Source organism: Mobula hypostoma, chromosome 7, assembly GCF_963921235.1.
Source record: "Mobula hypostoma chromosome 7, sMobHyp1.1, whole genome shotgun sequence".
Classification (NCBI taxonomy): domain Eukaryota; kingdom Metazoa; phylum Chordata; class Chondrichthyes; order Myliobatiformes; family Myliobatidae; genus Mobula; species Mobula hypostoma.
Window position 1 is genome coordinate 161,709,213 of NC_086103.1, and position 26,181 is coordinate 161,735,393.

At 42.9% G+C, this 26,181-nt stretch overlaps 1 protein-coding gene across 7 annotated transcripts in view; it reads left to right on the forward strand.

The window, feature by feature from the left end:
• The first annotated feature begins 333 nt into the window (after positions 1-333).
• The window catches only part of LOC134349711 (dicarboxylate carrier SLC25A8-like), a 58,640-nt gene continuing 32,792 nt past the window's right edge, over positions 334-26,181 (forward strand). The window contains exons 1-4 of one of the 7 annotated variants that reach the window (XR_010018753.1): positions 340-423; positions 20,579-20,640; positions 21,671-21,952; positions 22,060-22,257. Coding sequence is in view for 1 of the 7 variants with exons in the window: in XM_063054450.1 (XP_062910520.1) it covers positions 2,606-2,633; positions 20,579-20,640; positions 22,060-22,257 (288 nt within the window). In the remaining 6 variants the exon portion in view is untranslated. Of the gene's footprint in view, positions 424-2,045; positions 2,634-8,125; positions 8,500-8,593; positions 8,753-20,578; positions 20,641-21,670; positions 21,953-22,059; positions 22,258-26,181 lie in introns of those variants that run through there. The other 6 variants (XR_010018755.1, XR_010018754.1, XR_010018756.1 and 3 more) reach the window with 6 other exon arrangements.

Sequence of the window (26,181 nt, forward strand, 5' to 3'; positions counted from 1 at the left end):
GCATCAACACATAGAAATTCTTCGAAACTGGGACTAATATATTTCACCCTATGCAAAATCGATGAAACTTTCGCATGACTACAGGTAGTTTAAAGGCGATACACCTGGATGGTCGGGAATAACGCTGCCATAAACAATCTTCTCTTGCCGGACCTCTGGCCAGGTTTGGTGTTCCCTTGCTTTTGATTTGGGGTAATTTGTTGATCAGATGGTCGGATTTCCTGTGTTGAAGTGCGCGGGACTCCCATCACGGACACGAGTGGTCGAGAAGGGAACATCCCTTCAACCAATGAGCAATTGGCTCCCTGTATAAATAGAGATCGGGATAGTCATTCCAACTATTTGAAGTGAGCTGGGTCAGACGTTGAGGAGAATGCAATAGTTTTGGTGCATCGTTTGTTATTTTTTCCACTCTGTCGTGAGGTAAGTACATTGATTGCCTCTGCTTTCCCAATTTCTTTTGCTGAATTGCATAAACCTTAACATTTTTGAATGAATTTACCATAAAGCGCGTATGACATAAAATAACAACTAATCCTTTATTTTACAGTAAGCCAGTCACAATAATCGAAACCAACAAAGGGAAAGCATTGAAAGTCTGTGGAGATGGAAATCATCTCTGCAATCCGTAGAGAGAGGGGAAGGTGGCAGGAACAGTAACGACTTCGTCCCGCTAATACAGAGACGCTCCATTAGAATGCCCCAAGTGGTGGTCCTGGATGAGAGACGGTTGTTGAGGCTTGTTCCTTGCGGAGGTTCAGTCCGCAAGTGATGCTGGAGGGTGGAGGGGGAGGTGGTGTATCAGTGGATGGAGAGGAATAGAGAAATAAAGCTGGGACTGTGAAATATCAAACAATGGAAATATGTGGGGAATTAGAGAGAACCGGTAGCTATTATTTGCTAATGACTTTTCATCAGAGCTGGTTCAAATGTAAATCAGGTGTACAACTCTCTTGGAGAAGTCCACTAAAGAAAAAAATCTCGATCCTTTGAAATTCTGCTTAATGAGCTAGTTAATGAACTACATGTTGTTTGACATGTAGTGTTCTATGTTCTGTAGTTTAACCCAATGAAAAGGCCCTTTGGCCCATTTCATTTGTGCTGACCTTGTACTCTTAAGATCAACCTAACCAGTGAGTCTTACTTCAGTAAATTGATGGAGAAGATCCTGAGAGGCAGGATTTATGAACATTTGGAGAGGTATAGTATGATTATGAAGAATCAGCATGGCTTTGTCGAGGGCAGGTCGTGCCTTATGAGCCTGATTGAATTTTTTGAGGATATGACTAAACACATTGATGAAGGAAGAGCAGTAGATGTAGTGTATATGGATTTCAGCAAGGCATTTGATAAGGTACCCCATGAAAGGCTTACCGAGAAAGGAAGGAGGCATGGAATCTAAGGGAACATTACCTTGTGAATCCAGAACTGGCTTGCCCACAGAAGGCAAAGAGTGGTTGTGGATGGGACAAATTCTGCATTGAGGTTGGTGACCAGTGGTGTGCCTCAGGAATCTGTTCTGGGACCCTTACCCTTTGTCATGATTTTTATAAGTGACCTGGATGAGGAAGTGGTGGGATGGGTTAATAAGTTTGCTGATGACACAAAAGTTGGGGGTGTTGTGGATAGTGTAGAGGGCTGTCAGAGGTTACAGCAGAACACTGATAGGATGCAAAACTGGGCTGAGAAGTGGCAGATGGAGTTCAACCCAGATAAGTGTGAAGTGGTTCATTTTGGTAGGTCAAGTAGGATGACAGAATATACAGTAGTATAAATGGTAAGACTCTTGGCAGTGTGGATGAACAGAGGGGTCTTGGGGTCCAAGTCCATAGAATGCCCAAAGCAGCTGCGCAGGTTGACTCTGTGGTTAAGAAGGCATACATGGAATTGAATTTAGGAGCTGAGAGGTAATGTTGCAGCTAATTAGGACCCTGGTCAGACCCCACTTGGAGTACTGTGCTCAGTTCTGGTCGCCTCACTACAGGAAGGATGTGGAAACCATAGAAAGGGTGCAGAGGAGATTTACAAGGATGTTGCCTGGATTGGGGAGCATGCCTTATGAAAACAGGTTGAGTGAACTCAGCCTTTTCTCCTTGGAGCGATGGAGGATGAGAGGTGACCTGATAGAGGTGTATAAGATGATTAGAGGCATTAATCATGTGGATCGTCAGAGGCTTTTTCCCAGGGCTGATATGGCTGTCACAAGAGGGCACAGGTTTAAGGTACTTGGGAGAAGGTACATAGGAGATGTCAGGGGTAAATTTTTTATGCAGAGAGTGGTGAGTGCGTGGAATGGGCTGCCGGCAACGGCGGTGGAGGCGGATATGATAGAGTCTTTTAAGAGACTTTTGGACAGGTACAAGGAGCTTAGAAAAATAGAGGGCTATGGGTAACCCTAGGTAATTTCTAAGGTAGGGACATATTCAGCACAACTTTGTGGGCTGAAGGGCCTGTATTGTGCTGTAGGTTTTCTATGTTTCTAACCCTTCCCTCCTACATATCCCTCTAGTTACAGTTCCGAGGGCTGTAATGTGCCAAGTTGGACAACCAGATATTCTTCCACGAATTCGCATTAGGCTCTTCTGGAGCATGGCAGGAGATCAAAATGATGGTCAGGCTGGAGGAGGATTTAAGTTAGTTAATTTGAATTTATAATGCATAATACCATGCCTATCGAAACCAGATGCTTGCTATTATTCAGTTGACTCTTTGTTCCTCTTCTCTCCCTCCGTGATCGCCTCTTAGTGCTCTGGAGAACTCCCACATACATAAAACTGAAGTCCTATCATAATTGCCTCATTTGTAATGTGTTGCAATACTTATTGGTAGGCTAGTGAATCCAGTCTTTTGAAATCCAATTTTGAACCAAGTAAGGTTTGAGCTCCTCACTGTGATATTTATAATTCCAATGTGACTTACTACTAGCTTGTTGACATTGTTGTGCATGCCTTGGAAAAGACGTTTGCAAATCTTGTATCATCCAAAGGGTGTGGATGTCTGTAGGTGCCCTCCCCTCTTGTACTTGCAACGACGGTGAAAGGAGCTATTCATCCATTGGGTCCACACCAGTGCTCGGTCAAGCAATCCCACTTCTTCTCCCTTATTTGCCTGTTTTAATTTCTCTCACACGTGGCTATCAATTCCGCACCCCCCCCCCCCAATCTTCTTTGCCATTAAACTGATTAAAAGTAGATTTACTGTTGCCAGTAACTAGTTGTTTCACTGCCTGGCTTGGAGGGGCCACTGCACAGGATCAGAAAAAATGACAGAAAGTTGCAAACTCAGCCAGTTTCAGCATGGACACTGCCCTCCCCAGCAGTGAGGACATGTTCAAAAGGTGGCATCCATCATTAAGGACCCCCATCACCATGGATACACCCTCTTCTTATTGCTACTATCGGGGAGGAGGTACAAGACACATACTCGGGGGTGCCGTGCTGCCGGAGCGCTGTCCCGGCACCTCTGTAAAAGAAAGTCAAAATAAACAAGCGGGGAATTTAACAGTGGCCGCATATTAAATAGAGGGAATTTTACGGAAATGGGGTTGGGGAGAGGGGGTGTTGACTGGTGGGGAAAATACCACTAATAACCTTGGGATATTTGATTGTTTTTGGTGAAATCCTGGAGCGGTGACTGTTTTGTAAAATTCCTTCTCGCTCGACCCGTTGAACCAGCGTACCTTGCCGTAGCCTCCCGCTATTTCACAGATCCTCAGTCTCTCTCCAGCACTCGTTGTTTGAGCATTGTTCACCGAGAAAATAAAAATCTTAGATCTTTTGAAAAGTGGCATGTCGCTTGCCGAAGGGGGCTGTAAGGTCGGTAAGAACGAATCGAGCATTCGCACAATAAAGCAGAAAGAAGCTGAAATTTGTGGAAGTGTTAGTGCTACCCCACAACGGCAAAAATGGTCTCTCTGGTTCGTGATAAAGTGCTTGCAAAGACTGGGAAACCATTAAGTGTGTGGCTAGAGGACATGTCACAGAAGCGTATCCCTGTCGATGGCAAAATTATGCGTGAAAAAGCACTTAGCCTCTATGAGCACTACTGTGAGGGGGTTGAGGAAAGCGTAAGGAAGGAGTTTAAGGCTAGTAAGGGATGGCTGGCTAGCTATGTAAAGCGCTACGGCCTCAAGAACTTGAAGATCATGAGAGAATCAGCATGGCAGATGCACCGTATCCTATTATGGAGCCGATCGAAGTACACGCTTGAAGTCTCTCAGAAAAAAAATTGTTGATCACAATCTATCAAAAGCTCACACTGATGCTCTAAGTGTTGAAAATATAGCAAGTGAAGATGATCTTGGAAAATTATGTGAGACCATGAATGCTTCGCATCTAAAGGCAACTTGTTCAATTTCTTGTTCTGCATATTATTTAGCTCAGAATGGCAGATCACTTTGGCTTATTGGAACTTCAAAAAAAATGGTATTGGCATTGGAATTGGACTGCATTCCCGCACTAGTGCTACAGAGAACATTAATCACATAGCTATTAATATGAAAAAGAAAATTTGCCAGCATATCAAGCAGATAAATGGCAAATTTTCTGTTCTCATTGATGAATCAACAAGCCTGAGCATTAAGACCGCCCTAATAGCTTATTTGAAATGTGAAAGTGATAAGGAAGGGGATCCCCATTTTATGTTTTTAGATCTAATTGAACTGCCTGATCAGAAAGCTGCAACTATTGCTAAGCATCTGTTGAACTGTCTCAATAACCATGGGTTTGATGACTCTTACTTGAAAAAGGACCTTGTTGCATTTGCTAGTGATGGGGCGAGCATAATGCTTGGTGTCAAATCTGGTGTTGCTGCAATTTTCAAGGAACATTACCCTGATGTGATAATTTGGCACTGTCTTAATCACAGATTAGAACTTGCAGTAGGTGATTTGGTGAGAGAAGTTCATGGAATAAATCATTTTCAATCATTTATGGACAAATTGTACTCTGTTTACAGTAGATCACCTCAAAATCAAAAGGAACTGTCTGAATGTGCCTCTCACTAGAACAACAAATTTGCAAAATAGGCCATGTTCTGGGCACCAGGTGGGTAGCTAGCTCGTTTCGAAGAGTTTCAGCAGTGTGGCAAAACTATGAAGCACTGTGTTTTCATTTTGAAAAAGCAATGAAGGATGAAACAAGATCTGGGAGTGACAGAAAAACCTATGAAGGTCTGTTGAAAAGAATCTCTTCAGAACAGTTTCTATTGGACTTAGCTCCAATGTATGACACATTTCATGAACTTGGTTTACTGTCAGAGTGTTTACAGAAACGCACTACTACGATTGTTTACGTAGACAAACTGATCCAACAGAGCATAAGATCACTGCATGGACTGAAAGAGCAACAAAAACTCTAGAAGCTCAAGGGGCAGTTGAAAAGGGAAGTTTGGAGAAATTACCTTAACAAGCAGCAACAAAATTGTCTCCATTAATTATTTACAGTTTCTTACTAGTCTTATAAGCAATTTGCAGTAATGTATGTTCACGGCAACATCCTTGAAAGGTTCTCAAACTTCTAAACCTCAAAGTATGTATAAATCCTTGCTAAATGAAATGTGTGTCCTTGATAAAGATAACTGGCCTGCTGAAATACAGCCTAATTATGGAGAAGCTGCAATATCATCTCTCTGTAAGAGGTTTAAGCTTTCTTCTTCCTCTGTAATAAATGCCTTCAGAGATTATGTGGAGGATTGTGGACACCGCATCCCCCAAGATTTACGCCCATTACTGAGCTGTTCACAAGTTATTCCTATTAGTACTACCGTGTGTGAGAGAGGATTCAGTCGCATGAACTTGATAATAACAACAACAAGAATTCTCATAAATCATGTATCATCACTTATGTTTGTTAAACTACACGGACCTCCTCTAGTTCAGTGGAATCCTGAGCCGCACGTCACATCATGGCTGCAGTACCACAGATCAGCAGATGACACCAGGACAAGAGTTAAAGGGCAAAAGTTTAGGGATAACATGAGGGGGAACTTCTTTACCCAGAGGGTGGTAGCTGTGTGGAACGAGCTTCCAGCAGAAGTGGTTGAGGCAGATTCGATGTTGCCGTTTAAAGTTAAATTGGATAGATATATGGACAGGAAAGGAATGGAGGGTTATGGGCTGAGTGCAGATCGGTGGGACTAGGTGAGAGTAAGAGATCGGCATGGACTAGAAGGGCTGAGATGGCCTGTTTCCGTGCTGTAATTGTTATATGGTTATAAGAGTTGCTTCAGACCCCCGAACACATATTATGCCTGACCCTTTGTGGAAATTATTGTGAAACTTCTCATTGGTGGCATTTGGTAAGTAGGTAATTACTTTTAAATTGGTAAAATACCTGATTACTGTCTTTTTCTTTACCTGCTTGGTAATTATATTTTATGATAATTAGTGAGTGAACTGTGCAATACTTTGTCATATTATTAAATTAAGTATTATATGTTTTATTGTACCAGTTATACACTGAAATGTAGTGATAGGCTATAATCTTGTTAATGTCTTAACTATCACTATATTGCTGTGCAGCTCTGGAGTTCATATATTTCTTTCATCTTGGTTTAGTGCTTGACATTATAAGAAGCCCTATTCATCTATATATGTCACACCCAATTTGTGTACCTGCTCATTACATGAACGGGTCAAGGAAGTTGCCCAGTACATGAAATGAGCAGGTGCACAAATTGGGTGTGATATTTTGTCAGTCTGGCACCTAAAAAATTGGCACTGCACTCCTGCACATTCTGGATGTATCTGCCATCAGATCAGAGAGAAGGCAGGAGAATGGGGCTGAGGGGAATAATAAATCAGCCATGCTGGAATAGCAGAGTAGACTTAATAGCCCAAATGGCCTCATACTGCTCTTATATCTTATGGTCTTATTTCTGAACAGACAATGAATTTTTACTGTTTTTCCTCTTTTTGCACTACGTATTTAATTATGTATCTATTTCTTACTGCAATTTATAGTTTGTGTTTCACTGTACTGCTGCTGCAAAACAACAAATTTCATGACATATCGTCAGTGATATTAAACCTGATTCTGATAACCTACTAGCATACCTCTGTGCTGAGGGAGGAGACTAGAGTAACCAATGGAAGTCTACAGTGTCATGGAGGGAACATCCATACGTGTGATATAGGTGCCATGGACAGCAAGTTCACAGTTGACACTAAGATTGGTAAAGTTGTTGTCCCTATTGAAGGCAGTCTTGCATGACAAGATTACCTTGATGTGATAGTTAAATGACCTGAGCAATTGCAGTAGGAATTGAGGTGATGCATTTGGGAGTACTAGTGAGTCCAGGATCTTCACCATGAATAGGAGGACTGCAATCTTTTCAGTCATATATGAGGGGCTGTCTATTTGGGTGGGTATACAGGCAGACCTGGGATTCATGTATTCTGGCCAGTTTGTGACTAGGGGCTTTCGGACCTCACCATTCAAATCCTTTTGTCGCTTGCTGATCACCACGGGACTTAATCCAAGATGTTGGGGTGGACTTCCCTTAATGCAGTATGCCTGTACGTGGCTTTGTTTAAAGTGGTGAGGTTAATGCACAGGCCTTGACGCTACCAGGAGCTAAGCGCCAGATGGCTAAACTCCAGACTGTATCGCTCTTGCGATCTCAGGAACCCACAAGCCCCTCCACCATGACAAAGGTGATGATCCTCCATGCAAGCATTCACGAACTTTGTACATACGTTCGAAGTTCTGTGATAATAACACATATGGAATGCTGACCTTAATCAGTTAAGGCACTGCACACAAGAGCAGGGAGGTTATGCTCTAACTTTATAAAACAATGGTCAACTTTGGCTGGAGTACTGCTAGTGCTTCTGGTCCTACATACAATAACAACATGGCACTGGAGAAGGTGTAGAGAAGGTTCTCCAGGATTTTACCTGGAATAGGGATTTTGTTACAGGAGAAGCAAAGTCTTTTTTCCACTGGAGTGAAAGAGATTAAGAGGAGACATGATAGAAATATGTAAAATTGAGGGTTATAGATAACAATACTGCAGGAATCCTTGCCTCTTACTAGAAGAGAATGAAATTAGGGGACATAGATTCCACTAAGGGGTAAGAGATTTTGAGGGGAACTCTTTTTTACCTAGAGATGGTAAGTACTTGGAGTAAATTGTGGTGGAAGCAGAGATGCTAATAAGGTTTAAGAGCCATCTACCTGAGCACAAATCATGAAGACTTTGAAAGCTCAGGGCTGGAAGATGGAATTAATACAAATAGATGCCACTGGTCTGAGTGGACGTGCTGAGTTGAACGGCTTGTTTCATACTGTATGATTCTGACTCTGACTGTATGACTCTCATTTCCTGGAATTGCAATTTCTTGCTGCAAGCCCTTGCACTTATCTTGTGAAACCTGCTGCTACGATATCTGTGGAAGTATTACAGGATAAGTGTGTCCTGAAGCCAGGCACCTCAGCTATATCTCAACAAGAACCGGCAAACAAAAGATCAGACCTTTCCAGTCCCTCAAGATCCAGGGTGAGTTTCTGTTGTTGTAACTCTGAGCTTGGCTGATACTACTTATCAGTGAAATATGTATTCTGCAGAAGCCGGGTAGGAGGTGCTTGACAGCAGGCAGGCAAGTCATCTGGAGGACTCTTTCAGCTGTTTTCACTTGCCAGCCCATGTTGGAGCTGTTCAAGGTTCTTATTGCCATCCTGGATACTTCTTTGCTAATTTGCAGTAAGGACCAGAGATTCCCTCGAGTGCAGTTGGCCGATTATTGTCACAGGTACAAATAAACTTTATTTTGTGTGGCATCCATACAGATAATTTCATTACAGCTGTGCAATGAAGTAGTGCAAGAGAAAACAATAACAATGCAGATGTGCTGTGTAATGGAAAGGTAAGGTACGTCGCATCCGGAGTTTCTCCGGTTAGCGGACGATTTCCCTCCACGCCGCCTCTCTGACATAGTGGGGAACCGCGCACGAGGCAAGTTGCAGGAGTGGTTTGCCATTGCCTTCTGCCGGCTGAGTTTCCAAAGAGATCACCAGCTCGTAACCCAGCACAGATGAAAAGCGTGCAGGGGAGCTGGCTGGATTCGAACTTGGGACCTTTCGTCCCGAAGTCCAGTAATGATGCCACCACGCCACCAGCTGGGTCACTGTGTAATAATATTATTAATAATACTTTATTGATCCCGCTTGGGAAATTCTTCCGTTACCGCAGTAACATTGAAAAATGCACTTGGCAGTGTGCAGACTTAACTAATAATAGATACAGAATAATAGTATACACAAAATGTACCAATGTGCAATAATAATGTATGAAGCAATAAAGCAGAGACTATTGTACTATGATGTGTGTTCTCCTGTCGCACAGAGATGAAATGTTGTATATGCTTGTTGTATTTGGTAGGAAAGATTTTCTGTAACAATCCTTGTGACAGCGGAGCTGAATGAGTCTGTTTGAAAGGGTGCTCCGCTGCTTATTCGGCAGGTCATGGGGAGGATGTGCCTGATTGTGCATAATGAACAACAGTTTGTTTAGTGACTTCTCCACCACTAACTCAAGAGTCCGGGTTGTAGCCAAGCACTGATCCAGCCTTTTTGATGAGTGTTGTGTATGTGGCCTGGTTACACAACAATATTATTAATAAAAACGCTGGAGATGGGAGCTAAGGTTCATGGTTCTTTACTGGCAGAAACCGAACTCGGCACACACGTACAGATCAATAAGCACCTAATAGCGCATGCAATGATGTATTACTAAAACATAAAGTAGTCCCTTATTATAATGTAGGCTATATGGTACACTCCTCCCCTTTTATTTTAATAGTATATGAACTGTTTGTTTGTTTTTTTTAAATGGGGCACTATGCTAAACAAATAGATTTACCCTTAGCATACAAACGCCTACCATTTGTTCACTTAGTAACTTAATAATATCAAATTATAACAAAGTAACTTAATAATATCAAATTATAACAAGCCTTTTTTTTACTTTTGGTCTAAGACCCATATATAACTCAAGTCTCTGGGGGGGGGGCGGGCGGGTCTTCTCTAGATTGTCCGGCACTGAAGCAAATAGGTCTTCACTCTATTGTCTGGAATAAATTAAACAATCCACAAATTGGCAGGTTCCAGCCATAAAGAGTAGTCACCTCCATCTTGCAAAGAAGACGAAAGCAAAGTGAAATCCGTGAAAAGGTGAATGTTATTCTTAAAAATATGTACAATCATCAAAACTGAGATGGCTTTGGAAAGTGTCTTGAAATAGTGTGTTCTTCAGTCTGTCAAGAAACTTGTTTGTTTTAATACAGATTTCCATATAAAAGTCATGAACAGTTGACCTCTGAGCATAGGGAGTTAAGAAGATGTGCGCCTTCAACTTGCTAAGAGTTCTAGGCAGCAGATCACCTCTGTATAATAAAGACTCCTTTGTGCAGCTGTCCTAGATATATACGCATCTTTGTGCTATCACTTGTCTTCCTTACCCAGATCTCATTTGTTCCAACTGAGCTAATTACACAGCTAATCTTCGTATTCTCCTTAGATAATGTTGACTTGCCTGCTTTCATTTCCTCATCATCATTAGTTTCTCCAGGAGAAGGCTCAGGAGCTTGAAGACTCATACGGCCAGATTTGGGAACAGCTTCTTTCCAACTGTGATAAGACTGCTGAACAGATCCTGACCCGGATTTGGGCTGTACCCTCCAAATATCTGGACCTGCCTCTCAGTTTTTTTGCACTACCTTACTTTCCATTTTTCTATTTTCTATTTATGATTTATTATTTAAATTTTTAATATTTACGAATTTATACTATTTTTAATATTTTTAATATTTAATATTTGTAATCCAGGGAGCGGGAAGCGCAGAATCAAATATCTCTGTGATGATTGTACGTTCTAGTATCAATTGTTTGGCAACAATACAGTGTAAAGTAGATCGCCTGACCTTTATGATACAATCTCTTATCGTATTATAACTTCCCATCTTCTATTCATGCTTCATATCTTTGTGCTGGTGATTCAGCAGGAGTGCTGGGAAGATGCTGAGGAGAAGACGGAGATGCTGGTCTTTTTGGTGATTTAAGCTTATTGAGTGTTCGCAGATCTTCCATTATCTGTTCATCTGTTAACAAGTAATTTAACTGCACAGGTCCAGGTTTTCGTCTTTTGTCTGTAATTGGAACAGAGTCATTAGGTGTCCTCCTTAGTTTCCTAGTCATTATTGGCTTTAGCTCCACAGAATCTCCTGTGAGTTCCATTGTCAGCCTCTCATTCTCAGTCATCTTTTTCTTTTCTTCTAACTCAAACTTTTTATCTTCAAATTCCTTCACTGCTGCTTTCTTCTCTTTAATATAATTCCTTTCCACTTGTTCTGTCTCCATTTGCAGAAAAAGCTCTGTATTTCGTATTCTTTCCTTGTATTGTTGATCTAGTTTCTTCATCCTTTTCTGATACTCCTGCAAAGTGCCTTCCTGTAACTGCTGTAGCTGTCTTTTGAAAGATGTCAATTTCTCCTGGTACATCTGCTCTTTGACTTCCAGGTAGTCTTCATCATCGTGCTTATTGGAAATATCTGTCTCCCTTGCATCCTCTGTATCTTCATCTGAGTCGTGGCCATGGATACTGTGTTCATCCTCATCGTTGACACTGTCTAGCTCCTCCTCGTCATTGTGATAGTCGACAATGGGTGAGAGGAGAGCTGCGGACATCTTCCCCGCCGAGCTGTCCTCCTTTGTTGACACATCTAGTGCCTTGATGGTGTGCCAATACAACTGGATTTTCCTGAGCCATTCACATCCCAGCAATGGTGGTCCTCCATTTTTCAGTACATAGAGGTTCAGCTGCTGTGTTTGGTCTCCGTAGGTCACTGTCACTTTAATTTTACCTTTGAGATGCACTTTCTGTCCTGTGTAAGTCTTTAGCAGTAGTTTAGTTTGTTTCAGAGGTATGTGAGAAAACAGTCATTTATAGTCGTGTACAGAGATCATTGTTAAAGCTGAGCCTGTGTCCAACTCCACTTTCAGTCTCACACCTGCCACTTGTGGAGTGATCCCTATTACTCTTCGATCATCTGTCTCTTTCACGCTGTGAAGCTACAGACAAGACAATTCACTTTCGTCTGAGTCGTTTTTATCAGAACTGCTTTCTTCCATTTTGTGTACATTGTTGTGTTTTCCTTTCTGGGGTTTCTTGTTTCTCTGTATTTTGTCCTTTTTCTGCTGTTTACTAGCTTTGCAGACTCTGCTAGTGTGGCCCTGTTTGCCACAGTTTCTGCATTCTTTGTCTTTAAACCAACAGTCATCAGGGTCATGTGATATGTTCCCACAACAGTAACATTTCTTTCCTTCATTTCTGTTCAGTGACATTTTATTTGTGGCAATATTCCAGAGATTTTTGTAGTATCTCGGAAGCACCTCATGCAGCTGTTTCCGTTGATATTGCAATGTTCAGCGTCTTCTCAAATGTAAGGTCTTTTTCACCCAGGAGCTTCTTCTGTGTGGTTTCACAGTGCATGCCACACACTAACCTGTCCCTCAGTGCGTCTGATAGACCAGCTCCAAATTGACAATGTTCTGGTAATTTGTGCAATTCAGCACAATATTCAGAAATGCTTTCATTTTTGCTCAGATTCAGATTGTGAAATTTAAATCTTTCAGCAATGACCAGCGGTTTGGGGTTTAAATGCTGTTGGAGAATGTCTACTATTTGCTTGAACATTTTGTCAGCTGGCTTTTCAGGGGTTAACAAGCTCCGTAGCAGCCCGTATGTTTTTGCTCCCATAATACTGAGTAAGACGCTGGCTTTCTTTTCATCATAAACACCATTAGCCTCACAATGTAACTCCACTCTCTCAATGTAAGTTGCCCAGTCTTCAATGCCGCTATCAAATGCTGTAATGGGTCCAATCTTCGCCATTTTTTTAATGTTAATTTAGCTCCGTTTTCCCCTTGTTTTCTTTTTGACTCACGTGTCCTTTTTGCAAGCGCCATGAGCGCACTCCGTCTAGATGTGTGTGTTGCTCCTTTTTATCTCCCTTCTGGGGCAGGCAGACCCTCAGTCCCTGGGGTCAGCACTGGCTGTGGTCTCGGCTGGACATGCTGCGGCTCTGACTGTGTCTCTTGGTCTCCTGATGTTGTCGACCCTGGCTGTGCTCCCGCTTCCTTTCAGACTCGCGGCCTTGCTCTGCCTCCTTCTCCTGCTCCTTGACTCGTTCCTTGTGCTCTTCCTCAGAGTGTCGTTACCAACTAAAACTCGGCATTCCGATAAGATGTAGGTTCGTTAACCTCATCGCCAATTTGTTGTGTATGTGGCCTGGTTACACAACAATGCTATTAATAAAAACGCTGGAGACGGGAGCTAAGGTTCATGGTTCTTTACTGGCAGGAACCGAACTCGGCACACTCAGACAGATCAATACATGCCTAATAGCGCACGCAATGACGTTTTACTAAAACATAAAGTAGTCCCTTATTATAATGTAGGCTATACGTACAATGAGTTTATTTAGCCTTTTAGCATAACCAGCACCAATGCTGCTCCCCTAACATAAAGCAGTTAAGAAGACTACCCTGCTACAACAGGTGGGTAAAATATCTCCAATATCCTGCTGCGCACCTTAAAGGATCTCAGCTTCCTTAGAAAATAAAGTCTCTGCATGGCCCTTAGCATTGTTGATAATCCCTGTCTCTGGTCAGCAATCTGTTTGAACCCCCCCTGCGCCCCCCTGGCCCCCACCATTGGGCTGGAGGTACCGTACCATGGGACAGGGACAGAGTAGGAAACAGCTTCTTCCCCCAAGCAATGAGACTACCGAACTCCCTGCCACCACCTGGGTCTCGCCAAGAGTGAAGTGCTTGTAGTGTTGTGCTGTTATGTTTTTAAACTTGTGTTGTAAATGCATCTTGCTATTTGTTAATTTATTTGTGGAAATGTTACTTTGTGTTGTGGTGTGAGTTGTATGTACTGTTTTGTGCAACATACAAGTATACGGTAAGTCCATTAGACATAGGAGGAGAATTAGACTATTTGACCCATCATCTGCTCTGCCATTCTATCATGGCTGATTTATTATCCCTCTAAACCCCATTCTCCTGCCCTCTACCATTAACCTTTGATCCCTAATTAATCAAGAGCCTATCAACCTCTGCTTTAAATATACTCAATGACTTGGCCTCCACACCCATCTGTGTCAACAAATTTTGCAGGTTCACTACCTTCTAGCTAAAGAATTCTTCATCTGTTCTAAATGCATGTCCGTATAGTTCTGCGGTTGTGCTCTCTGGTCCTAGGCTAACCCATTTTAGGAAACATCCTTCGTATAACCACTCTATCTAGATTTCTCAATATTCGATAGGTTTCATTGAGACCATCCCCCCTCTCATTTTTCTTTAAATCCAGTGAGTACAGACCCAGAGCAATCAAACTCTCTACCTATGTTAACCTTTTCGTTCCCCAAATCATTCTTGTGAGCCTCATCTTGACCCTGTCCAATCCTAGCACTTCCTTTCTTAGATAAGGGGTCCAAAATTGCTCACAACACTCCAAGTGCGGTCTCACCAATGCCTTATAAAGCCTCAACATGACCTTCTTGCTCTTGTATTCTGGTCCTCTCAAAATGATTGCCAACTTTGCATTTGCCTTCCTTACCACTGACTCAACCTGCAAGGTAACATTTAGGGAATCTTGCACAAGTACTCCCAAGTCCCTTTGCACCTCTGATTTTTGAATTTTCTCTCCATTTAGAAAATAGTCGATGCCTTATTTCTTCTACCAAAGTGCGTGACCATACACTTCCTACTCTATATTTCACCTGCCAGTTTTTTGCCCATTGTCCTAATCTGTCTCAGTCCTTCTGCGGACTTCCTGCTTCCTCAACATTACTTGCCCCTCCATCTATCTTCATATCATCTGCAAACTTGGACACAAAGCCATCAACTCCATCATTCAAATTATTGACATTCAACATGAATAGAAGCATTTCCCAACACTGACTCTTGCAGAACAATACTAATCACTGACAGCCAACCAGAAATGACTCCCTTTATTCCCACCATTTGCCTCCTAGCAGTCAACCAATCTTCTAACCATGCTAATCTTTCCTGTAATACCATGGGCTCTTATCTTGTTAGGCAGCCCTATGTGTGTCACTTTATCAAAGGCCTTCTAAAAATCCAAGTAAACAACACCCACTGACTCTCCTTTGTCTATCTTGCCTGTTATTTCCTCAGATAATTCCAACAAATTTGTCCTGTAAGATTTCCCCTTAAGGAAACCATGCCAACGTTGGCTTATTTTATCATATGCCTCCCGAAAGTACCCTGAAACCTCATCCTTAATGGACAACCAATATCTTCTCAACTACTGAAGCCAGGCGAACTGGCTTATGATTTCCTTTCTTGTACCTTGTTCGCTTCTTAAAGAGTGGAGTGACATCTGCAATTTTCCAGTCCTCTGGACCCATTCCAGTGATTCTTGAAACAACATTACTAATGTCTCCACATTCTCTTCAGCTACCTCTTTTAGAAGTCTGGGTTGATGACAATAAGCTTGACTTGAAGTTGAACAGAATGAAGTGTTGCAGTTATGAAATTGCAGTACGGGTAGACAGTAAGGTGTGAAACCATAATGAGATAGATTGTGAGGTCGTGTTAATCTTATTGTACTTCGAGAGTCTTGTAACAGCAGGACAGAAACTGTCCTTGGGCCTGGTGATACATTCTTACTTATGTTCTGCCTGATGGAATGGTGGAGAAACGATAATGTCCAGAGTGGGTGAGGTCTTTGATTATGTTGACCGTTTTACTGAAGAAGGGCAAAATGTAGGCAGGGACCATGGAGGGTAGGCTTTTTACTGTGATGTGCTGTGAATCCACATCTCTCAGCGGTTTCTTGCAGTCTCAGACAAAGCAGTTGCCAAAGCAGCTGTGATCCATCCAGGTAGGATACATTAGTAAAAATTGGTTAAAGCGGACATGCCAAATTTCTTTAGCCTCTGAGGAGGTGGAAGCGCTATTGAGCTTCCTTGGCTGTGGTTGGACCAGGATGTTGGTGAGTTTCACTCCTAGGAACTTGAAGCTCTCAACCCTCTGACCTCAGCACCATCAATGTAAACATGAGCATGTACACCATTCCTTTCTTGAAGTCAATGACCAACTCTTTTGTTTGCTGACTAAAGGTTGCTGTATTGACACCATGCCACTGGGCCCTCTATCTCCTTCCTGCACTCTGACTCGTGTTTGAGATATGGCTTGCTGCCATGGTGTCACCTGCAAAACTTTTGAGTTAGAGCAGAATCTGGCCATGCAATTATCAGTGTATAGGAAGTAGGGAAGGATGGAGGAGCACCAAGGATGAGGATAATTGTAGTAGAGGTGTTGCTGCCTATTCTTGCTGGTTGCAGTCGGTTAATCAAGAAGTTGAGGATCCAGTTGCAAAGAGTGGACGAGGGTATTGGATTCCCCCAGGAGGCTTTAAGAACGTCTTGGTGCAGCTGTCCTTGTGATGGTGCTGTTTGAGGAGTCTCATGGGATCTGCCCCACGGAATTGTTGGGCTCAGTTGGGGCCTCGAAGTGGGGGCATTGTTCTGTGAGGGAGTGTGACTTTGATCCACTCAACCTGCCAATGGATTTGGAGGATTTTGGTGGTATTTCTTCAAGCTTGCTGGAGGTAGGCTTCATACAGGAGGCAGGGATAACTCTGATAGGAAGCATGGGTTTAACTCTGGATGTGATGTATTCACCTTTTTGAAAACTCTTTGCTGATGGAGCACTGTGGAGGTTCTGAATTTGAACTTTGGAGTTTAATTCTCAGGTCGCCCTTTGTTTTTCAGTAGTTTGGTGTAAAGCCTGGTTTGTACACACCAGTAAACTGGTTAATGATGACTTGGAGATTGTTCTCTATATACTTGCGCATGAACTTGGTTCAGCAAAGGTTGAATGGTTTCCTTTGTCTGTGCATTGCTCCACTCCACTGGGGAGCATCAAGATTCCAGTTTATTTATCATGTGTACATTGAAACATACAGTGAAATCAGGGCCGGATTAACCTAGTAGCAAAAGTAGCATATGCTACGGGCCCCACATTTTCGAGGGTCCTGCCCGCACTAAGTGCCTGCAAGCTGCAGTCTGGTGAAATCGGCATCTCACCGTATTCTCACGACTGTTAGAGCGAGCTTTGGGTAGACGATTCATTTACACTTAAATAAATGACTTCAGCCAGCAGCCTTCTGTTCTTTGACAAAGTACTGTGGATTGAGTTCATAACAATGCATTTCCTAAAAGCTGTGAACCCAGTTTCATTTGTAACAATGCATCTCTGGCACCTCTGAGACAAGAGTGCTAAATTTACAGGCAGTTGTGAAGACACCATATCTATGTTTTTTGAATATGAATTGTCCTCTGTGTTAGCACGTAACATACCAAATAATGTATTATGGATTTTAACTTGCATTCCTAAAGGCCATGAATGCCAGTTTAGGCATACTGGCGCTGGTAGAATGAATTTAATCAAAAGATGTGAAAACTTCAAAGAATTGTCTATACTTGTAACTATGAACTGTCTTTTGTGTTTAGCAAATAAATATCGAGCCTCAATCACAAGGTGGTTAGACCTGTTCTGCCAGGGGTCCCTGCCTGCTGTAAATTTGTTTTGTCGAATAAAGAAACTGCCTTCTACCTACCGGTAATGCAATGCTCTGTGATTTCATCCACGCCACAACAACGACGATCTGGCAACGCTGTTGTTTGCATGTCGGGGGAGTTGCATGCTGCATGGTACAGTATGTGTGTGCAGGCGTGTGTTGGCTCCTTGCTGTGTCATGGTAGAAATGCTCATGCAAACCAAGGAAGGGGATATAAATCATACCTATCTAAAACAACATGTGAGGAATTCATCAATCTGATTGGATTCAGCATACTGGATCACATTATCGGTGAAGTGAAGAAATACAAGTATTATTCTGTTTCATTGGATTCTACTCCAGATATATCTACTGTGGACCAGCTGACATTGACTGTGCGCTATGTTTTGCCATCTGGACCAGTTGAAAGATTCGTGAAGTTTTTGGATATGGAAAGTCATAGCGCTGAACAGCTTACTCAAAGTTTACTTGACTTTTTAAAGGAAAATGACATTGATATAAAAGACTGCTGTGGTCAAAGTTATGACAATGCCAGCAACATGAGTGGCAAGTATCGTGGCTTACAAGCATGAACTAAAGAGCTGAATGAGTTTGCGGATTACATTCCATGTTTTGCACATTCACTAAATTTGGTTGGAAAATGTGCTGCTGAATGTTGTCAAGAAGCATTAATTTTCTTTCAATTTGTAGAAAGCCTGTACACATTTTTTTCTGCTTCTGCTTATCGGTGGGATCTTCTTTCTGCTGCATTATCTGATGATGGTGCTCATTTGCCCATTGTGAAAAGAATGTCAGATACCAGGTGGTCAGCTTGTGCAGATGCAACAAAAGCACTTTCACACAGCTTTTCTGCAAGAAAACAAGGCTTGAATGACATTTCAAATAACAATGATCAGAAGGCAGCATGTCGACAACAGGCTCGTGGACTATTTTCAACCATGATGAAGTTGGAAACAGGAATAATGGTCATATTGTGGGATCAAGTATTACAGCGTTTTCAAATGACCAGTGCTTCTTTGCAATCTTCTGGCCAAGACTCGAACACAGCGTGTGCACTCTATGAATCCTTGCATGGATATATTCAAGTTATGCAGTCTACTTTTTCAGACATTGAGCAAAAAGCCAAGGATCTGACTAAGTGTGGAGATTATCAACAGCAAACTCGAAGAAAGCACAAGCAATATTGAGTGTATGATGATTTCAGTGGTTCCAGCACTCTTGATCCACTTGTTGAATCTCAAACGCCTTCTCAGAAGTTTAAAAGCCAAACATTTCTTGCCATTATTGACATCTTGCTTTCTGCTCTGTCAAAAAGGCAGAAAGCTTATCTAAAGGTGAATGGTGTTTTTGGATTCCTTCATCAGTTACAGTCATTTACACCTGAAGAGATCATCAAATCTTATTAAATCATATCTGGAAGATCTGGAAGAAAGTCTTAATGAAGAATTTGTGCAGTTTACTGAACTGTTGAAAACTGATCTTGCTTCTCATATTGATGCCAAACAAGACCTTATAGAGTTACAGTTGTACCATTTGATAACTGACAATGTTTGCCAAATGTAGAAAATGTCTTGAGCATCTATTTGTCACTCGTGGTTACCAACTGCAGTGGAGAACGCTCATTTTCAAAACTGAAAGGGATTAAAAATGAACTAAGGAGCACCATGGGTCAAAACAGAGTGAACAATCTCACTCTAATGAGCATTGAACATGAACTTCTGCGTGAAATAGACATTTCCAGTATCATCAACAAATTCGCTGATGCTAAATCTAGAAACTCTAACTTTTAAATTGTAGTTTTGTTAGTTTTGACATTTGAAATTGACACCTACATGTAAGTAATACTATTACTGAAGTGTCTGGCATTTGTCGTATTATCTGACTGTATAGCAAATGTAAAAATTGAATTACTTTACTTTGCAAGCAAATAATTTATGTTTTAATGCTTATGTGCATTTTTAAATTTAGGGCCCCTTTATAACATAGGCTGCAGGCCCCGCACTAGCTTAATCCAGCCGAGTGAAATGTGTCGTTTGTGCACAGTGAAGGGTGTGCTGGGGACAGCAAGCAAGTGTTGCCACACATTTCAGCACCAGCACAATATGTCCACAATGCCCACAATGCTCGGCAAAATAACACAGAACCCGACAAGCAACAAAATAACAGCAAAGTGAAACTCCCCCCCCGCCACCCCCCCGTCCATGCACATACGGTCCTTCAACCCCAGGACAGGCGGTCTTTTCAGCCCCCAGCCCCCAGCGGACTCAGACCTGCAGACATTGGACCTTGATTTCCCCTGCAGGTTTGCAGAGGTTCCCAGACCTCACTGACTCTGGAGGGGCCCTCGTCCACTATCTGTCGGCCTGACATCCAGCCGCTGATGACAGATATCCCACGCCTGCGTCACTGGCCTTTGAACACAGACTAGAGACTTGGCCTCCTGTCTGACCTCTAATACCCTCACAATCCTGTCTCTAAACCCTAACCTGACCCCAATTCCCCTCTCTGTCCCCCAAATCCATCCTTGCAGATGTAAATAAAAACAACTTAAAAAGAGCCTGATGGAGATATGGATTAGAACAATGTCATACTGCCTTGATCTTGGATGCACTGTGGTGGTAGCATTTGGTGGGAATTGTGGCTTGCATGTAATGGTGTGGTGGGGACAAAATGGAGCTAGGTTTCTAAGGGGAGTTGATATTTAGTAGGATTCTTTAACTCCTCTTTTAGACAGCATTAATGCTCTTTTAAGGTTCATAAAGACCATATTTAATTGTCTCTGGATTCCTCTTGGTAATGTTGCATAATGGAAATCGTGTTTGTTGCAGCTTTTGATGGACTGAATCCACACTGACTTGGGAAGTTGTTCTTCTTCCATGGGGTTGCAGAGGACCCTGGCAGTGATTTTTGCCTTAAGCAGGCAGTAGTGAGAGTCCTCTGATTACAATCTGATTTCTCCTTGCAGCTGGTCACGACTACAGCATCTCAGAGGTCTCCAGGCAAACCCTGCACCAAATTCACTTGGAGGTAAGTTATAGATGTCAAGTTCCTCTTTTCCCAGGGGATAGTGAACCTCTGGAACATGCCAGCCTCTAAAAAGGTAATAACTCTCAAAAGTCGAGGTTGATTTATTTTAAACGCATGTATACACAGGCGCAATGAAACCTTTACTTATAGCAGCATCTCCACATAGTATCTTAAAAGCAGCATTCGCAAGTAAAAGGTAAATTGTACACAATTTTTGCAAGAAAACGTAATTAAAAGAAGAAGACTTTGATTTTAGTGGAAAGTGGATGGTGTGGTCAGAAAGTTGCTAAATTGTAGTGATTGGGGTTTTGCTGATTCTTTCAAGAAGGAAAGTAGACATTCTTAAACCTATGATGTTGGACTTCAGGCCTCTCTAGATGTTTTAAGCAGGAATTAGAACTGTTTCTCACTACATTTAGCTGGAAGTTATTCAGACCAGATAATTGCCTGGACCAGTTACAATGGTGTAGGGAATCAAGGAACCTCCACGTGCATATTTTTATAGCTAATCATCTCACAGGAGAGAAAATTGGTTCTGGATGGGTTGGGAATATTTTCACAACTCATACTGTAACGCATAAATCCCGGGCAGGTTGGTGGGACTGATGGCCTTTGCCAGTTAATAACTTGGGCTTCCTTTAGTGCTTCTGCAAGATTAGTTGGAAAACAAAATGTGATGGGGGAGGTACCTGTAGATCCCGGGGGATCATGGGTTTGCGCCTCTGGTGGACTGTGTCCTCTCCAGGGCGCAAGCCTGGGTGGGAAGATTTAAGGAACTGGTTGTTGCCCATGCAGTGGGCTCCCCTTCTCCACGTCACTGATGTAGTCCAAGGGAAGGGCAAGCGCTGATATAGCTTGGCACCTGTGTCGTCGCAGAGGTTGCCAGAGTGAAGCTGTAAACAACATCAAGCTGCCTCAGGGACCCCGGCTCCGGGTTTCTTCCTCGGGGTTTTACTCCCGAAGCCTCTCCTATGGGCGGGTGTGGCCGCAAGGCAGCGGAGGTTTAAAATCAGAGTCTTCCTTCTCCTAGGTGGGCTGCCGTCCGAGGCTGACGAGAACCACCTGCCCAAAACAACTGGTTTTGAGGCGCCAGTGGTCCGCCTTTGCCCCTTCGCTTGTCAGTAGAAACAGTTCTGCCGGGCCTAGTAACTAAGCCTCACGAGAAGGCCAGGAGCTGGACTTGGTTGTCAGAGGCTGTTAGAGTCGCACGCCATTTGGAGAGCTTTATAGGTAGTGGGAGCTTATCCCCACTACCACCATGGCTATGACAACCTGAGGAACCAATGTGAGGACATCAGTGATAATGAACTTGGTAATTACTGGTCCCTACAAACTAACATTTTAAAAATTCTGCTTGTTTTTTAATCATACTTTGAAAAGGAAACACGGTTTTCACCATCTTCTATTACTTCTTTGAAGGTTTGGTTGGAGAATGGTGAATTTGCAAGATTGTTTACTTCCCGCACACCTGTAGGAGGACCGCACTTGAACATGGTTGGATTCAAACCCTTGGAAAAACCTCCGACAAACAGTATAAAAATAATCGGAGCTGGAACAGCAGCATGTATTGCCGATCTTGTCACATTCCCTCTTGATACGACCAAAGTGAGATTGCAGGTAAAATGGCATACTGTGCAAGTACCGATAAATATCTCTTGTCAAAGCTCATTCTTTCTCTAGACTACTGCTGTGTTATCACTGGATATATTGGTTTATTATTGTCTTGTGCACCAAGATACAATGAAAAGCTTGTCTTACATAATGATGAAACAATGTACAGGGAGGAGGTCAAACACCTAGAGAGCTGGTGCAGGGATAACAACTTGCTGCTTAATGTCACCAAAACCAAGGAGATGATCATCGATTTCAGACGGTCTCAGCCTGAGCACACACCTCTCAGCATCAGGGGCTCCACAGTGGAGAGAGTGGAAAACATCAAGTTCCTTGGGGTGCAGATCTCGGACAATCTCACCTGGTCCAGGAACACCACTGGGATTGTGAAACGGGCCCAGCAGAGATTGCACTTTCTGAGGAAGCTTAAACAAGCATCACTCCCCACTAACATCTTAACTACATTCTACAGAGGTGTGGTTGAGAATGTGTTGACCTTTTGCATCACAACCTGGTACTCCAGCTGCAGTGCTGTCGACAAAAAAGCCTTGCAGAGGGTGGTTAGGGGAGCAGAGAAGGTTATTGGGGTCTCCCTACCTTCCGTCCGAGACCTCTTTCATAGTCGATGCCTCCAGAAGACACGGTACATCATTAAAGACCCCTCACACCCTCTCCATGAACTGTTTGTTCTTCTGCCATCATGCAAACGTTACAGGAGCATCAAAACTAAAACCACAAGGCTACTAAACAGCTCTCTCCCACAGGCAGTCAGACTGCTAAATAGCTGCTCTACCTGACTCTGCTTTGGACACTTTTAACTTGCACTGGACACTTATAACTTGATTTTAACTGACATGTGGCTGTTGTGTTTTACTATTTATTGTTATGTTTATTATTTAGTGTTGCTTTTGTTATGTTATGATTGCACTGCCCCTGAGAAACGCTGTCTCATTCTGCCCTGCAGAGCTGATGTACGGTTAGAATGACAATAAAGTTTTTTGAATCTTGAATCTTTGAATCTTGAAATCTTTTGAATCTTGAACATAGAACACTGAAGAACAGTACAGGCACTCCAGCCCATGATGTTGTGCCAATCCTTTAACCTACTCGAAGATCAATCTAACCCTTCCCTCCTACATAGTCCTCTATCTTTGTCATCCATGTGCCCATCTAAGTCTTTTAGGTGTCCCTAATATCTCTGCCAATGCAATCCATGCACCCACCAGTCTGTTTATCCTTCTAAAAAAAAGCTTGCCTCTCTTATTTTCCCCCATACTTTCCTCCAATCACCTTAAAAATATACCCTCTTGTATCAGCTGTTTGTTCAGAAAAATCATTACACTGCATTAAGCTAGAATCAAGTAATACATTAACAATGCAGAGGTGGAAAAGCTATCAAAAGAGTGCAGTGCACTACTACTATGACGATGTTGACTCCCTAGGAGGCCGGCGTCAGGCACGATGACGGACTCTCCACTTCCCCCTCTCCCTCATCAGTGTGTTCAGTTCATCTACATTAGCCGCGCTGCTGTCTTCTAGGAGCATGTTGACCATAGTCTTGGGAGGGTGCCCAGGGTTCATCCTCCCGTGCTTGGGCTTCCATATGATGACTAGGCTGGCAGGTAGCTCGGGGTGGCGTAGACAGTGCCCTGCTAGTTGCAGTCTTCTCACCTTGATTTTAGTAGTGAGTATCGGTAGGTCGTTATAGAGCTCGACGTTCGTCATGTGTTGTTGCCAACTCACGTCAAGAGCCATTCAGAGCATTTGTGTATAGCAACCATCTAGAGACTTTCGCATCGTCTTGGTGAGTGTCCACGTCTCGCATCCGTACGTGAGAATGGACTCTATGACTGTTATGAAATTCCTCTTTTTAAGCCCTCTGGTCAGGTTCGACTTCCAGATTTCCTTCATGTCGTTCATAGCCCTCCACGCCAGCGCCTTCCGTATCTTTATGTCCTTCTCCGAACTCATCATTCTTGAACTGAGGCACTTGTAGTCAAGGACTTCCTTAATGGTATCATTCTTTATGGTCTTGAGAGTACCATCGTCGCAGTTAAACGCCATGTACTGTCTTTTTAGCGTGTGCAGTGCAGATAAATGATAAAGTGCAAGATCATGACATGGTAGATTGTGAGGCCAAGGATCTATCTTGTTATAAAAGAGGGTCCATGCAGGAGTCTGACATCAATGGGATAGAAGCTGTCCTTGAGCCCTGGTGGTACAGGCTTTCAAGCTTTTTTATCTTCTGCCTGATGGAAGGGGGGAGTAGAGAATGTTTGGGATGGGTGGGGTCTTTGTTTCTGCTGGGTGCTTTACTGAGATAGTGAGAAGTGTAGACAGTTCACAGAGAGATGGACAAAGACGCTGCATGTGAGAATCTAAATTGATTTGGAATCAACACCTCTGCTGTTGATGTAAGATGGTGACTTTGAGTTTGGTGGAGTGGTGTGACTGGATAGGAAGCTTCCTTAGTAAGCACCTTCCTACCTAAGAATAGGAGCAGGAAAGATTTCAGTCTGTTTTGCCATTCAAAAAATCATGACTCATCTGATTTGCCTGCTTCCCAATTACTCAAAATCTGCCCCACAACATATTCACTGAAGTGACATTTTGGGCAAAGAATTTTGAAGTTTCTCAACCTTCCGAGAAATGAAACTCCAGCCCCTCTCTAATGGACAATCATTTATTCTAACCTATTCTTTCTTGTTCTACATTTTTATTGGTATCTATTCAAGTAAGGCTTAGTCAGTCATTTCTTTAGCTTTTCCAGCAACAACTTTCATTGCATAGTATGAACGTGGAATGTGCCAAGCTGCTTATTTAACTAACAACTAGCCAAAGTAGGAGTATTGTGAACAATTTTGGGCACCTTATCTAAGAAAGGATGAGAGGGTCCAGTGGAGGTTCACAAGAATAATCCTGGGAATGAAAGGGTTACTCTATAGGGAGTGGTTGACGGCTCTGGGCCTGTACTCTCTGGGGTTTAGAAGAATGAGCGAGGAATCTCATTGAAACCAATTGGGTGTGGAGAGGATGTTTCCTATAGTGGGAGAATCTAGGACCAGAGTGCTCTGCCTCAGAGTAGAAGAATGTCCCTTTAGAACAGATGTGAAGGAAATTCTTTACCACTTTGTTGAGGTTATGTCATTGGGTATATTTAAAGTGGAGGTTCATGGTTTCTTGATTGGTAAGGACATCACAGGTTATGGGGAGAAGGCAGGAGAACGCGATGAGAGGGATAATAAATCAATTATGAAGGAGTGGCAGAGCAGACACGATGGGCTGAATGGCCTAATTCTGCTCCTATGTCTTGTGGTCTTGTGCTCAAAGCCACAGGCAGCATGATGAAAGTTCATCACTGCCCAGTGACCCGGGTTCAGTCTCACTATTTCACTGCCCAGTGACCCGGGTTCAATCCCACCATTTTACTGCTCAGTGACCCGGGTTCAATCCCACCATTTTACTGCCCAGTGATCCCGGTTCAGTCTCACCATTTTACTGCCCAGTGACCCGGGTTCAATCCCACCATTTTACTGCCCAGTGACCCGGGTTCAATCCCACCATTTTACTGCCCAGTGACCCGGGTTCAATCTCACCATTTTACTGCCCAGTGACCCGGGTTCAATCCCACCATTTTACTGCCCAGTGACCCGGGTTCAATCCCACCATTTTACTGCCCAGTGACCCGGGTTCAATCCCACCATTTCACTGCCCAGTGACCCGGGTTCAATCCCACCATTTTACTGCCCAGTGACCCGGGTTCAATCCCTCCTGCTGTCATTCCATGAATATGTGGGTTTCATTTGGGTCCTCTAGTTTCGTCTCACATTACAAAGCTGTTACGGGTTAGGGTTAGTAAGTTTTGGGCATGCTATGTTGGTTAGTATGTTTTGGGCATGGTATGTTGGTTAGTAAGTTTTGGGCATGGTA